This window comes from Mus caroli, chromosome 14, assembly GCF_900094665.2.
Source record: "Mus caroli chromosome 14, CAROLI_EIJ_v1.1, whole genome shotgun sequence".
In the NCBI taxonomy this organism is placed as follows: Eukaryota; Metazoa; Chordata; class Mammalia; order Rodentia; family Muridae; genus Mus; species Mus caroli.
The window spans coordinates 44,210,850-44,227,255 of NC_034583.1; the positions used below are offsets into that span (position 1 = coordinate 44,210,850).

General features: G+C 43.2%; 2 protein-coding genes across 5 annotated transcripts in view; both read right to left on the minus strand.

Moving 5' to 3' along the window:
• Nucleotides 1-7,102, minus strand: part of Supt16h (SPT16 homolog, facilitates chromatin remodeling subunit) — a 34,197-nt gene extending 27,095 nt beyond the window's left edge. The window contains exon 1 of the mRNA XM_021182687.2: nucleotides 6,798-7,102. Within this exon, the coding sequence (XP_021038346.1) occupies nucleotides 6,798-6,863 (66 nt within the window). The 5' untranslated portion in view covers nucleotides 6,864-7,102. The remainder of the gene's footprint in view (nucleotides 1-6,797) is intronic.
• A 736-nt stretch (nucleotides 7,103-7,838) lies between these two features.
• Nucleotides 7,839-16,406, minus strand: part of Chd8 (chromodomain helicase DNA binding protein 8) — a 61,037-nt gene continuing 52,469 nt past the window's right edge. For all 4 annotated transcript variants that reach the window (XM_021181311.2, XM_021181312.2, XM_029469309.1 and 1 more), the window contains exons 31-38: nucleotides 15,420-15,628; nucleotides 14,614-15,330; nucleotides 14,256-14,407; nucleotides 13,687-13,989; nucleotides 12,369-12,482; nucleotides 12,008-12,187; nucleotides 11,495-11,611; nucleotides 7,839-8,838 (exon numbers count right to left, since the gene is read on the minus strand). In XM_021181311.2, coding sequence (XP_021036970.1) covers nucleotides 8,275-8,838; nucleotides 11,495-11,611; nucleotides 12,008-12,187; nucleotides 12,369-12,482; nucleotides 13,687-13,989; nucleotides 14,256-14,407; nucleotides 14,614-15,330; nucleotides 15,420-15,628 — 2,356 coding nt within the window. In that variant the 3' untranslated portion in view covers nucleotides 7,839-8,274. The remainder of the gene's footprint in view (nucleotides 8,839-11,494; nucleotides 11,612-12,007; nucleotides 12,188-12,368; nucleotides 12,483-13,686; nucleotides 13,990-14,255; nucleotides 14,408-14,613; nucleotides 15,331-15,419; nucleotides 15,629-16,406) is intronic.

A 16,406-nucleotide genomic window follows, 5' to 3' on the forward strand; every position in this document is an offset into this window, starting at 1 on the left:
CTTTGAACTCCTAGCCTCCCATTCCCATGTCTCAAGATATGGGCCATCAGAAGGAGGAGGAGGAGGAGGAGGAGAAGTAGTAGGAGTATGGGAGGTACTTTGCTTGCTTCTCTGCCTTTGCACAATGCTTGCACCTGGTGCCCAAGAAGGCCAGAAGAGGGCACGGGATCTTTTGGAACCTGACTTTCAGTTGGTTGAGAACTGTCATGCAGATGTTGGAAATACAACCTGGGTTCTATGGAAGAGCAGCCAGTGCTGAGCCATCTCTCCAAGCACCAGTGAGCATTTAAAAGTAAGTACAGCAACTGGGTGGGTGGCACATGCTTATCTAATCCCAACACTCTGGGAGACAGAGGCAAGAGGATAGTTTTGAGTTCCAGGAGTTCCTGTCTCAAAAAAAAAAAAGGAAAAAAAGGGACACCAAAGCAACACTAGAAACAGTGCAACAGATACACAGCTAGGAGCAGAACCACCTATCACCAAGTGTCGTTTACTAGCCAGACCTGCACATGCTACACTTCACAGAACTAGCTGCATATATAGATTGACTGATTGATTTACTGACTGACACGAGACACGTTTTCTCTGTGTAGCCCTAGTTATCCCAGAACTGGCTCTGTAGACCTTGGCTGGCTTAAATCCAGAGATCTAACTGCCTCTACCTCCCAAGAGCTGGGATTAAATAAAGGCATGCATCACCACTGCCTGGATTGATTGATTGATTGATTTATTTATATTACTACAGACATGTAAAACCAAGAGCTGGGATTAAATAAAGGCATGCATCACCACTGCCTGGATATATATATATATATATATATATATATATATATATATATATATATATATATATATTACTACAGACATGTAAAACAGTGTGCTGCATCACAATAAAAGCTACAATGCCACTCAGTGTAGGACTTTCAGCTGAGCTTCCCCTCCATGAACAGCCCTGCATTATTATAGTCCAGCACCAACTGTTGTTGAGTATAGGAGTGAGTAATAACACATGGGTATAGGGGGCTGGAGAGATGGCTCAGAGGTTAAGAGCACTGACTGCTCTTCCAAAGGTCCTGAGTTCAAATCCCAGCAACCACATGGTGGTTCACAACCACCTGTAATGAGATCTGATGCCCTCTTCTGGCACATCTGAAGACAACTACAGTGTACTTACATATAATAAATAAATAAATCTTAAAAAAAAAATAGAGTTAAAAAAAAAAAACACATGGGTATAAATAAGGGCAGGAGCTGGTAGAAATAAACAACACAAGTAAAAAGCAACTCACTGAAAGATGAAAAGAATAAGTTAAATAAACAGCTCCTGGAAGTAGAAGACAAAAGATAAAAAGTAAAATTAAAGGTAAAATGCCAGCTTTAACCCAAATGTGTAAAATTAGTGGACAGGGTATCAGGCAATGAAGTAGGAATGAAACTCAAACCCCAGCATTGCACAGGTGGGTTTGATTTGAAAAGGGCCCACACCACCATCAATGCAAAGGAAAAGGGGGACCTATTTGAACACAAAGATCTGCCTGCATCTGCCTCTCCTAAGTGTTGGGATTAAAAGCATGAGCTACCATGTCCTGCTCAACTTAGGAATTTTGTCTATCAAATTTTTCTTTTTTCTCTGGATAGATCTGTTCACAGCCTAAGAGTATTTAAGTAGTAAGTCCCAGTTTAGCCTTCAAACATTATCCACAGTGTCGTGTTTGCCTGGTTATGAGCTCTCCATATGAAACCATACCCACACCTCAGTGGCCACCGAAACATTATGCACAGCTTCCTCAACAGTGAGGGGTTTTTTTATTGTTTGTTTTTTGAGACAGGATTTCTCTGTGTAGCCCTGGCTGTCCTGGAACTCACTCTGTAGACCAGGCTGGCCTCGAACTCAGAAATTTGCCTGCCTCTGCCTCCCCAGTGCTGGAATTAAAGGTGTGCGCCACCACACCCAGCAACAGTGAGTTTTTTGAAGGTACCAATTTGAACCTTTTGGATCATTTTCTTTAGCTGCAAGGCTCTCAGCAAGTATTTGGGAGGAACCTGCTCAACCCTTTGCATAATGTTAGTGTGGACAATCCAGGCTGGCTTTGAGTAAGCCACAGCAGTACTCTAGGACAAGGTTTCCATTGAAGATTTTAATTTCTATATTTATTATGTGTGTATATGCGCGGCATGACACAATGCACAGGTGAGGAGGTCAGAAAACAACCTGTGGAGTTCTCCTTTGTGCAGCTTGTGGGAACTGAGCTCAGGTGGCCACTCTTGTAAGCAAGTGCCTCACTGAGCAGTTTCCCTGGTCCGATAATTATGCAGTGCATAGAAGGTACATGTGTGGGGATCAGAGGGCAACTTTTCAGAGTTCATTCTCTCTCTCCATGGTAAGATCTGGGGGTTGAATTCAGGTTGTCATTCTCAGTCAGTGAATGTTCTTACTTACCGAGGCATTTTATTGGTCCACTGAATTCTTTAATTCAAAGTGGGCTGAAGAGAAGGCTTAGCATATAAGAGCAATGACTGCGCGTCCAGAGAATGCAGTCCAATTGTAACAGCCATCTGATGGTTCATAACCATCTGTACTCCAGTTTCAGAAGATCTGACCCTCTCTTCTGACCTTTGTGGGCCCCAGGCATGCAAGTGGCACAGAATATACATGCTCTCACACAGAAATTAAAATCTCAAAAAAGTCTCTGTGCCAAAAGCTTGACCCCCCCCCCTTTCTTCCACGACTCTTTGGAAGGTTGGTCTAGTCAAAGCAAGTGAGGTAAGATATACCCCCAAAGGGAATATTTTAACCTTGAGCCCTTCTCATTTAGTGGATGCCATGAGATGAGAGGTTTCTTTGGTCATGTATTTTGGCTTTGGTGTATTCTTACTTGTCATAATTCCAAAAGGAATGGGACCAAGTGCAACAAACTCAAACTTCTGAGAACATGAACCCAAAAGTGAGCTTTTCCTTATTATATCTCAGATTTTATTAGAATGGTAGAAATAACACATTTAAGATATAAAAATAACACATGAGGGCTGGTGAGATAGCTCAGTGGTTAAGAGCACCGACTGCTCTCCGAAGGTCCTGAGTGCAAATCCCAGTAACCACATGGTGGCTCACAACCATCCGTAACAAGATCTGACGCCCTCTTCTGGAGTGTCTGAAGACAGCTACAGTGTACTCACATATAATAAAATAAAATAAAATAAATAAATCTTAAAAAAAAAAACACACACACATGAAAATACGACTTATGAAATTTACTTCCTACCTACCCCACTTTTAAAACTTCTGGATAAACTGTTCTCAAAACAAAAATAAGAGGACCGGGGCTGGAGGACAGCTTAATGGTTGTCACACTCTGTACCAAAACTTTCTGTGAATTGTTTCTAAGACCTGCAGAGACTTTCTACAAGAAGTAGTAAGCACTTGCCCCACAAGGTGACACAGTACAAGGGCAAGGATTCTTTGTATGGCCAGAGAAAGCGGTGTTATAGCAGGAAATGGAGTATCTATGGTGTACAGACTAAGCCTATTTTCCACAAAAAGGTGAAAACTCCAAAGACTGCTGAGACCTGAGTGTGCAGAGCCCAGATGCAGGCTTCAGGGAATGCCACTAGTAAGGGATGAGAGCAGAGACAAGAAGAGAAAAAAGGCCACATGATCCAGCTCTAAGCCTATTTGGTAATGATAGAATAACAAATAAACTTTTACTTATTTTTAACTGACTCATCAATAAGACTTTACAATAAAACTGTACTCCCCTCTCCTCCAAGAACACTTCCTGCTTTGAAGAGGCCCCAGGTTTGGTTCCTAGCAACCTCATGGTAGCTCACAACAGCATGATCTCGAGTTCCAGAGCATCGGATGCCTCTCTTTGGCCACCATGGACACAACACTGCCTGCATGAAGTTGGCACATGAACAGATAAATATGCATGCGTGCAAGACACTTATTCATATAAAAATCAAAACAACAAAATCGGGAGCTAAATAGAGGCAATCCAGCATTGAAACATCCATGATTCAACAGGCCCACAGAGCAACCTGGCTGAGGAAACACTATGGAAAAGGAGTAAAAGAAAGTAAACAAATAAAACAGAATTTCAGAATAAAAGACCAAAGAGAAACCTGTTGTGGTGCCAGGAGTGCTGTTTTAATCCCAGCACTCTGGGAGGCGGACCTCTGAGAGTTTAAGGCCAGAAACCCTAACAGAAAACAGAGACAGATGGAGATAAATCAAAGTATCTTACTGCTTTGCTTAAAGTAAGTAATGCAGGAACTAAGTTTAAAAAAAAAAATCTGAAACTATGAAAATATCTGCTTACTCTCAGAAAATTCTGAAAAAGAAAAGACAGCCATAGTCAAATCTCAGCAAATGGCAGGAAGCAGCACAAAAGACCTGATACTACAGCTTACCCATTCTCACTGCAATGGACTCTTTTTTGGGGGGAAGGGTCACAGCTACCCACTACCTCAAGCTTAACAGCTGGCAAATAACCACATGAACAAATGCATTGGGTTAGTATTTCTTTTGAAAACAGCTGCAATTCTGGCACTTCATGTAATTCTTCAAGACAAAAAGCAGATGAAGGAATCTGAGGTCTGTTCATAGAAAGGTCTAGTAAAATAATTTTTTGGTTTTTCGAGACATGCCCGGCTCTAAAATAATTCTTAAATTATTAGTAGAGATACCAGAACTCTGTACCCCTTACTCCTTAAAACAGCCAAAAATTTAGGAAAGATTTTTGTTCAACCCCCAGTAAGCAGAATAAATCGATTTAATGATTAAAATCACAATGATGAATAGGCTGGAAATCTCTGAATATGTACCCCATAAGTAGAAAACCCACAGGGCGACCCTGTAACCCACTTTCATAATCTGTCACTACCACCTAGGATTTCCCAAAGCAGAAACAAGACAGGCACTGAAAACCTATTTTACTCTTAGCAGCTCTTATGTTGAAAATAGAAAAGGTAGGACTGGATTAGACTCAACGTTTCAGGAATGATGGAAAACAGATTGGTGAGATGGCTTAGCAGATAAAAGTGCTTGCTATTTCGATCTCTTGAGCCCAAATAAAGGTATATAACTTGAAGACAAATGACTCTACAAAGATGCCTTCTGCTCTCCATACATGAGCAGTGGCACTCATACTCACACATCAATGACATTGGAGTAGGTATTGTGATGACTTACATAGCACAACATGTGCATACATTGGATGCAAATATTTCACCAAGATCCCAATACCAAAGGATGACATTCAGATGAAAGTTTAATGTATCAAGCCTTTCTACTCAAAAGCATGCTGTGTTTGATTAGGACATAAGTTATGAAAATTATAATTAAAAGCTATGTTACTGTAACAGCGTTAAAAATAGCTGGATGAACTCTGGAACTAGAGAAAACACCAATATGTTTTTAAGAGGCTAGAAAAATGCCCAGTGGTTCAAATCACTGGTTGCCCTTCCAGAAGACCAGGTTTCACATGGACCTAAACAGCAACTAACAACCTTCTGTAATTTCAGTTCTAGGGTATCCCACGCCCTCTTCTGGCCTTCGCAGGCAATGCATGCAGGGTATACACAAACAGACATGAATGCAAAATACCCATAAGCATTAAAAAAAGAAAAAAAAAAAGCTTTAAAAAAGTTTATTATTTCAGGGCTGGCTGTAGAAACGAGGGCTTTTGATTATCAGCATTGCATATATCATAACACAGTGACAGTAAACATTCCCTGGATAGGGATATAGCTTGATGGTAAAACACAGAGGTGGTAGGACCAGTCCTCAGGACCAAAAAATATAATTTTGTGATAGAGACCATTAAGTCATCTAAAAAAAATATTCAATAAAGTGAAAAACCCTATATTATTTTCAGCACGCAATGCATCTTGCTTAAAAGATACATAGGCTTTTTTTCTGGTGAGGCAGGAAAAACAACCGACTTCAGTAAAGGTTCAATTTTATTTACTAAATGACGAGCTGATTGATACAGTCTCACTATGAAGCACAGGCTGGCTTGGAAACTAGTCATTTTCCTGCCTCAGCCTCAGAAATCATGAGATTACATGCAGGAGCCAAGAATGGAGAGGACCAATCAGTAAGATAGTTTACAAAGCTGAAACCGGAGTTGGTATTTTTTCAGAGCATTTTCGGCTTTCTTTTTTATCAGTTCTATTTCCCCTCACTCACAAGGTTCAGAGCCCTGACGATAGACCGTTCAGACAGTATGAAATCAATCAAACACTTGTGAAGTTAACAAGTTAACTAGCAAGAAAGTAAGTTTGAAATTACGATTATAAAACAGGGAAACTGCCCAATCTTTGGAGAAGCCCTGGAACTTCCACAGCGTTTCCCTCAACACGTGCCCCCGCTATGCTGCCGACATGGGAAACCGGCTTTGAGGCGTCCTATCAATTAATTCTTAGGAGAGCCCGCAGGTTCCCAGCGCTGGGTCTGTGACCCACGCAGGGCCTAACGAGAAGCAGCGGAGCGCGGGAGCAGCATTTCTCAACTCCAGCAGGGGCCCGCGAGCGGGGAGCGCCAAGAGCCCCGGGCACTGCTTTCGCGCCCCTTTCCCGCAAACGGTAATTGTGGCGGGACCTGGGCGGGCCGCTGTGGCCGCGGGGCAGGCCAGGCGCGTGTGGACCCCGCAGGCGCAGCACGGCGCGGCGAGCCGGACGCTGCCGGGGCAGGCGGGAGCGCGGCGGAGCCCGAGGTTTCTGGCTGAGGGGGAAAAGGGCGCCGGGAAGCAGGCTATTATGGGATGTGGGGCTCCCGGGGGCGCGGGGCTCCTTACCCGCCAGTTACTGTACAGTCTCTTCACTCGCCGGTAATACGCGTCTTTGTCCAGAGTCACAGCCATAGCCCTGGACGCCGCTTCCCGTCGGGCTCCGAGAATCACGCGAGGTCCCAGCTCCGCCACCCGCGCTCGGCCCGGAATCCCGCACTCTCTGTGACCCGGAAGTACCGACCGCCCGGTATCCCCTTCCGCTTCCGGGTCCCTAGAGCGTCGAAGATTTAAAAAGCGAAAAAAACCTAACCCACCGCTCGCTCCGTAGGGTGGCGGGAGGAAGGGCCACGGAGGACGCAAAAGTGGAGAAGTCAACAGACCGCGGTGCAGCGCGGGCTCGCGGGCTCTGGAAGCTCTCTCCGGCGCCAGAGGCTCCCGTCACGTGACCCGCCCACTTTCCCAGCTCCCGGCGCTCTGGGCGGCGGGCAGAGGGAGGGGAGCAGAAAGAGCGGGACCCGCGTGCAGCCAGGCGCAGGAGTGAGTCCTCTGCCCCAGGGCAGGCCAGTGACCGCCCCGGGGAAGGCACTCTCAACCAAACACTGCACCCCAGAGGGACGGAGCCCACCTTCGCAAATAAGCTGCGCGGTGGGCTGCAGAGTAGGAAGGAAAGGTTCTGGTAGGGTGGAAGGAAACAAATGGCTCGGAGTGGCTCCAAACTTTGTAGTTCTTTCCAGCCCCGCGAAGACCCAAGTTATGAAGGCACCCTTTTTGTCAGCGCGTACCTTGCTGTATTTCATGAAAAGCCACATTATTCTCTGGCTTTCCCTAAGAATAGTTATCCTAATTGAAAAAAATATATATGGTTCTTGAAATTAATCCTCGTTTAAGAATGGAGTACAATTCAAAATATTTTACCTCTTTATCTTGTATCATTTCCTTGACTTAAACAAACGGGATAACCCACGATTATATATGCCTATAGAGGTCTACAAATGGCTTTTCTATTAGTGGCAACAGTATTGAACTGTAGGAGAATGAATGTTTAAATTACACAGCAAAAAAGTAGTACTTATATTGTGTTTAAGGAAACAGAACATAGGAAGAATGGAAAAGGATTAACTTAAATTTATTAATGCCAAGGGGAAGGAAGGTAACAGTTCCTGACCCTCCAGCTGTATCCACAGTTTGGCCAGGAACAGGCTCTGCCAGAGGCTAGGGCCAGCGCTACATAGTCTGTGGTTAATGGAGGTGTCTGGGGAGGGGTGAGCACACCAGCTGCTCTAAGCTCCTTTGCTTCCCCAGAAACGAGGAAGTGGTCATTTATTATTTTTTTTTAGGAGTTCCCCTGCCCACCCAATCCTCTCAAAGTTGGGAGCAATTGGGTACAAGTTTTTTGTTTTGTTTTTTGTTTTTTTCTTTTTCTTTTCACCTCCTGAAGTCTTGGGTTTCCCCATATTGTTCCCTGCCCCTCCCACATTTCCAAAGTCCAAGGGCCAGAGTAAGGGATTCCAGCAGCCACCCATCACGGGTCTATATTGGGGCTTCAGTCGTCAGCATCTTCACTGGAGTCTGAGTTGGCTGGCATCATAGGGTCATCAATGAGTGAGAAGTCCCTTTCTGAGCTGTCATAGCCCTGAGATAAATCATCATCATCTTCATCCTCCTCTTCGTCATCGTCCTCAGGTTGCAGTGTTGGTAACCGCAAGGCAGTACCAGAGGTGGTAGTAGCTGGTGAAGAAGGGTAGCCAGTGGTTCTCAAGCCTGGATGGTGATGGTGGTGATGGTGGGGGTGGGGATGGTGGTGGTGATGATGAAGCATGGTGCTGGAGTCTACATGAGGGGGTGCTGCTGCACCACCCATCACAAACGGCATAAAAGGCAGAGATGCAGAAGTGGTACTGCTGTGACCCAGAGACGACACAGGCTGTAGGTTACTACTGCTGTGTTGAAAGGTGTTATGCAGAGACAGGGACCCAGTGCTTCCACCCTGCATCAGGGCCATCATCTTAGAAAGGTCTGGTCTTGTCCTACGGACCCGTTTCTTGCTGTTCTCTGGTGCAACAGGCCCTGGTAAAACCCGGTTGAATGCAGTTTCAGCATAGTGACCCTGTGTGGTAGGAACAAAAGACAGTAAAAAGATGGAGGTTGGGGGAGAGGGAGAAAAGGGACAGATAGGACTTGACTCAGAAACCACATGTGTCCTCGTTTGGAAATGCTTGCCTGATTTGGCTTAATTAGTGTTAATGGAAGTGTTATTGAGGGTGAAATCAAGAATTTGATATTGATAGCCATGTGAGGTTTTTTCCCCTGCTTCATACTTTTCTGCAACCTTTTTACAAATGCCTTTTCCTTTGCTAGTAAGGGGTCCAAGTAAGACAGCGTATGAATCAGTACATGTACAGAAAAACTGACTTGATTGGAGCCTGAGAACAGTTTGATGGCATGATCTTATGTGAAGTGCTGCACAACTACACAGACATTTATTTACATTTCTCCTCTGTATTACAAGATAATAGCTGAGCAAGATCAGCTTAGGATATCCTAGAAGATTATGGGAAACTTCTCACCAAATTTAATAAAAATTTTCCACATTGATTAAAAACATTATCTTTTGGGTGTGGTGGTTCATGCTCTGAGCCTTTGGAGGGCAAGGCAGAGTTGCCAAGAGTTCAAGGATAACTTCTTTCTTTTTTTCTTTTTGTTTTTTTTTTTTTTTTTTTCAAGACAGGGTTTCTCTGTAGCCCTGGCTGTCCTGGAACTCACTCTGCAGAGCAGGCTGGCCTCAAAGTCACCAAGATACACCTGCCAATGCCCCCGAGTGTTGGGATTAAAGTTGTGTGCCATCATTGCCACCTATATAGTTAGTTATTGAATGAGATTCTGTCTCAAAAACAAAAGGAGAGACAAAACACACAAACCTCTACAATAAAATAAATCATATATTTACTGAATTTAAAAATGTTTTCCCTCTTTTTATTACATTTAATAAGACTGGAAACTACTATGCTAGGACCTTTGCTTTGTGGCCCAAGCTCCAATAGGATGAAGTAAACACCAAGCACAAACAATTGGTATGTACAGCTCTAGATACACTAAGACCTAAAATCCACACCTGACATGGAACATACCTTTTTGACTTGGAAAAGCAAATATTTAACACTTATGGCATAGACCTTCAAAATAAGATTACAATGCCTAGATGCTTGCAGGCCTCAGTAATAATGCAGCCCTAGAATCCCTGCCACCAGTTTTACACTAATAGCTAAGAATTATAGAACTAAGAATTGTATCTGGCCAATGAGGCATATGTCTACAGTCCCAGCCATTGAGGAAACAGGAAAATCACTGCAGCCTATAAGTTTGGAGCTAGCCTGGACAATACAGTAACATCTTTTTGTTTTTGTTTTCTTTTTCTTTTTTAAAATGGGAGTGGGGGTGGCTCAACAATTAAGAGCACTGGCTACTTTTCCAGAGAACCTGGGTTGAATTCCCAGTATCCTCATGGCAGCTCAGAGCTGTGTGTAATTCCAGTTCCAGAACTTCTGACACCTTCATACAGATATAAGTGCAGTCAGATAACCAATGAACATAAAATAAAAAAGTAAAGTTTAAAAAAGTAATTTTATACTAATCATAAAATGATTTTCTGTGGCGTCCTACAATCTTGTATATAACTTATTAATTATTGTATACACTTATGATGTATATGGCCATGAGAGTTTACCAGAAATACATATGGAGGTCAGAGGACAGACAACTGTGGAGTTGGTTCTCTCTTTTCACTATTATCTGTGTTCTGGGGATTGAACAGACTGTCAGGCTTAGGTTATCAGCAAGCACTTGACCCTCACCTCCATGTACTGACATGTTAAACTAAATGGACATGATCAAAGTTAATTCCTTTACACTTTAAAATTACTATAACAATATAACATAAACTACTATATAGTATATATAACATAGTATATAACTATATCATAAACTGTATCCATCATGTATAGTACATATACTATATATCACATACATACATACATACATACATACATGCATACACACACATACAAACCAACAAACTATATAGATTAAGGTACGAATGATAAAGAGGAATTTCCAGAGTTATATTTTGGTAGAAAACAGAAATAATACACACCTAACCTACCAAATGGTCTATAAGCTTGGTATGAAATAGTCACTGACTAAAATTGGTATTAACTTGAAAAATCTGTTTTTGGGGCTGGAGAGAGATGGCTCAGTGGTTAAGAGCACTGGCTGCTCTTCCAGACACCCAGGTTGCACTCTCAGTAGTCTCAACCACCTGCTCCAGTCCCACATAATCTGATACCCTCTTCCGACCTTTAAGAGCATCAGGCATGCACCTGGTGCACAGACAGACATAAAGACAAACACTCATATACTTAAAAGTAAATATTGATAAAATTAAGTAAAATGTGGTTTCTTGTAATTTTTCTACTAAACTTCAGATTATCTGGTTGATGATGTAACTCAATGATAAAGTATGTTACCTAGTAAGCTTAAGGTACTGGGTTCAATCTTTAGTATTTACTCCAAAACGCCCAATTAAAAAAAAAAAAAATCTTTAGTTATGTAGATGAGAAGGAAAAGCCCTGATGCTTCGAAAATACCAATAACAGTATTCTGGCAAGTTGAAACTCAAAGCAAACAGGGCAAAAGGATTAGAGGGCTGATCACCGTTGAATCTCTGAGAATATGAAGTCAGCATAATAAAAGTGCTATTGTCTCACCTTTTTCCCATTTCTAGAGTTCGCTGGCTGTACTGGTTCCATTCCCAAACAGTTCAATTCTGCCTTATTATTTTTTTTACATCTCTGCCACTTCTGTTTTCTACGTTCCTCCATATACTGCAATAGAAAATAATTGGTTACCCTAGAGAATTGGCAATGTCTGGACTAATTATTGAGATATTACTGCCTCCTGTTTGACAATAAACCTGTCTTCTATAAAGCTAGATTAATCAAGAGTGGAAAACTGTTATTAAAGGGTTCTATTACTCCAAACTGGGTAATCTCTGGAATAGTTTGAGAGTAAGACTTCCTAAGCACTTAGTTGAAGAAGTGCCTGGATATTTCAGTATTTTAAATCTTTGCATATGTATAGGAAGTAAGACTGAGTATTACCATTCTGGCTTTGCAGATGCAGAAACAGTGGTATGTATAAAAATATAGCATGCTTTCTTGATCTCACACACCTTAAACACCGCGAGACTTTAAATCTTGCTGGATGGAACTGCCACTCACCGCTAGAAATCGGGGATCAACAGCAAACTCTGGATGACCCTGTAACCACATCTCCAGCTCCGCCCGGCGAGGGGCCTCATCACCCACCAGCAAAGTACCATCCACCTTATTGATGACAGGGATCCGGGTCTCCAGGTCCAGATCAAGGTGATTAGGCTCTTCCATGCACTCCACCTCCAGCTGCAACCCAGAATCCACCCCCATGAGCACATACACTTGTTTGGAAGGAGGAGGAGAGGGAAGCAGGGCCAATGGTAGTCATGAGGAAACTTCCCAATTGCCTTCAATTACTGATAATAAAAAGACCTTATCTAGTCACAAGGTAATTTAATCATGAGGTAGTTGGTTCCCTACTACTTACCTCTACTAGCTTTTTCCTGTTCCCCTTCTTCTTATGAAACAGTGGATGTCCATCTCCCATCACACCATTAGCCATCAATCTATGCTTCTGGAATGTTAACTTCAATCCTTCTTCCTAAGAAGACAAGCAACCACCCAAGACATCACATGAAACATTCTTATAATAAGTAAAGATTAGACTTGGAGAACTTTGGCTGTCTGACTGAAGAACAGAAATCAGATATAGAATGAAACCTTTTCCTTAGAAAGATTTCATGCCTTTAACTAATAGCCTCCATACAGGTTTTTTTGTTCCCTTTGTAAATTACATTTTATTTTTGAGATCATAAATATACTACCATCATTTCCCCCTCCCCTTTCCTCCCTCAAAACTCTTCCTTATACTTCTCCTTTCTCTTTCAAATTCATGGCCTCATTTTTCATTAGTTGTTGTTACAAGCATATATGTTGTTTGGATGTATTTCAGGGCTGATCATTTACTATTGGATAACTGGTCAGTGTACACCTCCCTCCAAAGGACTAAAATTTCTTCCATTCCTCAGCAGCCTTTAGTTGACTATAGTTCTTTACTAAGGTCGAGGCCTTGTGAGCCGTCCCTCTTCTGTGTCAGCATGCCTGTTTGCTGCCCTCTGTGTTGGCAGTTATGCTGGTGAGACTTTATGGTGTGGGTTCTCTCTCTTCTCTCTCATGTCTGTCTGTCTGTCAGAGGTTCTCAGCCTTCCTATACAGTACAAGTTATGGTGACCCCCCCAACCATAAAATTGTTTTGCTATTTCATAAATGAAATTTTGCTAGTGTTATGAATTATAATGTAAACATCTGTTTTTTGGTGGTCTTACGCGTGACCCTTGTAAAATGGCCTTTTTTTTCCTCCAAAATTATGATCCTAATTGAATAACCTATGGCTTCATTTAGTTTAATTTTCAGGAGTTCATCCTTCCTTTACTCTAAAGATTTTCCTAAATAGATTATTGTGTACTCTGACTTTCAAAATTAGGTAACAAAATGTGTATAAGATTTTTATTATTAGTTTTTCTTTTCCCAAGACAGTTTCGGTTTAGCTTTGGCTGTCCTGGAAATCTCTTTGTAGACCAGGCTGGCCTTGAACTCAGAGATGCCCTGCTTCTGCCTCCCACATGCTGGGATTAAAGTCTTCTTTTTTCTTCTTTATTTTTGAGAGTCTCACTATATAGGATGGCACTTACTGCTAGCCTTGCGTTCAGTGACCCACATGCCTTGGCCTTCGTGTGCTATTGGTGACACTAGCTAACAGACCCCACCTCCTCCCCTACTTGTTGCTGCCTAAATGCTGAGCTTACATCTTTGATCTGAACCGTAAACTCTTTCTCATCCATGCCTCGTCGAAGTTTCGTAAACTGGGCCGCCGCTGTGGTGACTGCAGATGCCTCTTCCTCCGCCATGGAAGCTGCACTGCCACTTCGTGGCGTGGGGACTGGAGAGTCCCCATCTTCTCCTGGGGTCAAAGAGGGACTGTCTAATAAATGGTTGCCTGGCCCCAAAATTCCTCCTGCTGTCACTTCCTGGCTTCGGCGGTTAGAAGGCCATTTCCCTGAGAGTACAGCCTGGCAGACGAGGTCAATGCGGTTTATCAGAACACGATCCTGAGTGGCAAAAAAGAACATAAGATGTATAGAGTCTGAACTCTGTACCATCCTCAGCTACATAATCATGCTATTATTGCTATACCAGATACAATGAAAAGACTGAAAGGAGGTAAAACTATTACAACCATAAATAAACTATAGAGCTTCTTAAAAACATAGGTAGTTCTAAACAAAGGAGAAACAAAGTATTAACACTATCTCTTATTCCCCTTAGGTAGCACGGGTCAGTTTCTGGACTCTGCATATGTAAATGAGATTGGTACCTTAGGCCATTCAGAGGCTCGTTGTCTTTCCTGCAGTAGCAGCAACTCAGGGGTCATTTGTTCTCCATCTTCATTTGGGAATCCATCTTGGGACATAGTAAGGGACAGAAGGCTCTCTTCATCATAGAGCTTTGGGCGGGACCGGTCAGCAGCTAGAGATCACACAGCATTTGTGGGCAAAAATAACAGAACAATGTTAAATTGGAATGGTATTGTGAAGTAGGCCCAATGAATAATAGAGGTACTCTTGACATTTTATCAATTATCAACTGAAATCTCTCTGAAGAGGCTGCACTTAGAACAGAAGGGAAGGAGCAGAGCGGGGATCGGGAGGCCATAACCTGTTACATGCACTTACTTAACTTCTCTTCCTTCTCGTCTTCACTCTCGTCAGTGCTGGAGCTGGAGCTGGACGAGGATGAAGAAGAGGAGGAGGATGGTGACAACTTGCTCAAGTCCAGCTCAGAGTCTGAATCATCCTCATCCTCCAGTTTGACTGGTGGAACACTGCGGGACAGAGGAGCTGTATCTGAAGAGCCTACACGCATTTCATAGTCTTGTGAGGTGAGTCGGCTCCTAGCCACAACCTCATCCTCTAACTTTAAAGTCAGACTCTCCAGATTGGGGACCTGAACAGCATTTTCCTCAGGTGACTTTTCAACAGGAGCATCTGGGCGCAGGGGTGATGGTGAAGCAGTACGTGAGGTACACTGCTGGTGCAGCAGTGGAGTGGAGCATCGAGACAGGGATGCAGCTGATGCTCCTGCCTGATGGTTCTGCATATAATTCATACGGGCAGCCAGAAAAGAGAAGTCTGGGTCCTGCATGATGTTGCAGTCTGTTTGGCTCACCCCATGGCGGGCTGCTCCTCGTAGGAGCTCCCCATCATGACGGACAGGTTCCCACCATTTGGGCAATTCAAGACCTGGAGGCTGACACAATGCCAGCCGATCTTCTAAAAGGGGGTGGCATAAAACTTGTTCCCGTAAGCGTCGAAGCAACTCAATTCGATAGAGAGTCCTCGAGGCTCTCTCTTCAGTGATGGGCTCAATGAACAGATTAGGGTCTGGAGGTTCTGCAACCAACATAGATGAAAAAAGAAATTAACCAAAGGTTGATATGTTAACAACACAGACCCATTTACCCTAGAGTCTACAATCTCACCATCACCAGCAGCTGGGGGAAGGCGGCACACTTGTCGACACATGGCCACAAAACCATGGAAGTACTTGGTAAGGCTTTCATCTGTTTTTTTGTCCAGGCGAGCAAAAGTGCGGAAGCGATCCCAGTGAAACTGCATGTTGTCAGGGTCGTACTCCACACCAAAGGTAGATACTACTCGATAGAAATCAGTTTGCTCACGCCTTGTCCATCTGTGACAGGGAAAGGTAAAGCATCAGTGATCAGAAGACAGGAAACCTGGTTATGCTGTAGGATGGTTTATAATTCCTGAGTTACTAAGTGAAAAGAGAGATGCAGGCAAACTTACAATGAGGACAGCAGGCAGCTCTCTCTTATAACATGCACGCCAACTGCCAGGTACTTTCATCATCGTGCCTCTGCCATCCCCTTTGACTCAGACACTGTGTCTACACCTATACTAAATCCTTTTCACAATTAATTCCATCTCTTTCTTTTATTAAAAAGTAAATAAGGGGCTGGAGAGCTGGCTTAGTGGTTAAGAGTACTTGTTGCTTTTGCAGAGGACATAGGTTTGGTTCACAGAACTCACACGGTGGTAAACAACTCTCCATAACGCCAGTTCCGGGGGAAATGCCATTCCTGACCTTATTGGGCACTAGACACACATGTCAAAAATATGCATGCATGCACACAAAGCAAGTATAATAAAATTTTTCTGGGCACGGTGGTGCAAACCTGTAATCTCAGCACTTGGGAAGCAAGAGGCAGGCAGTTGAATTCAAAGACAGCTTAGTCTATATGGTTAAGTTCCAGGCCAGCTGGGACATTACCATCTCAAAAAAAAAAAAAAAGTAAAACGGGCTGGAGAGCTGACTCAGCAGTTAAGATTGCTTGCTGCTCAGCCGGGCCACCTTTAATCACAGCATTCAGGAGGCAGAGGCAGGTGGATTTCTGAGTTCGAGGCCAGCCTGGTCTAGAGTGAGTTCCAGGACAGCCAGGGCTACACAG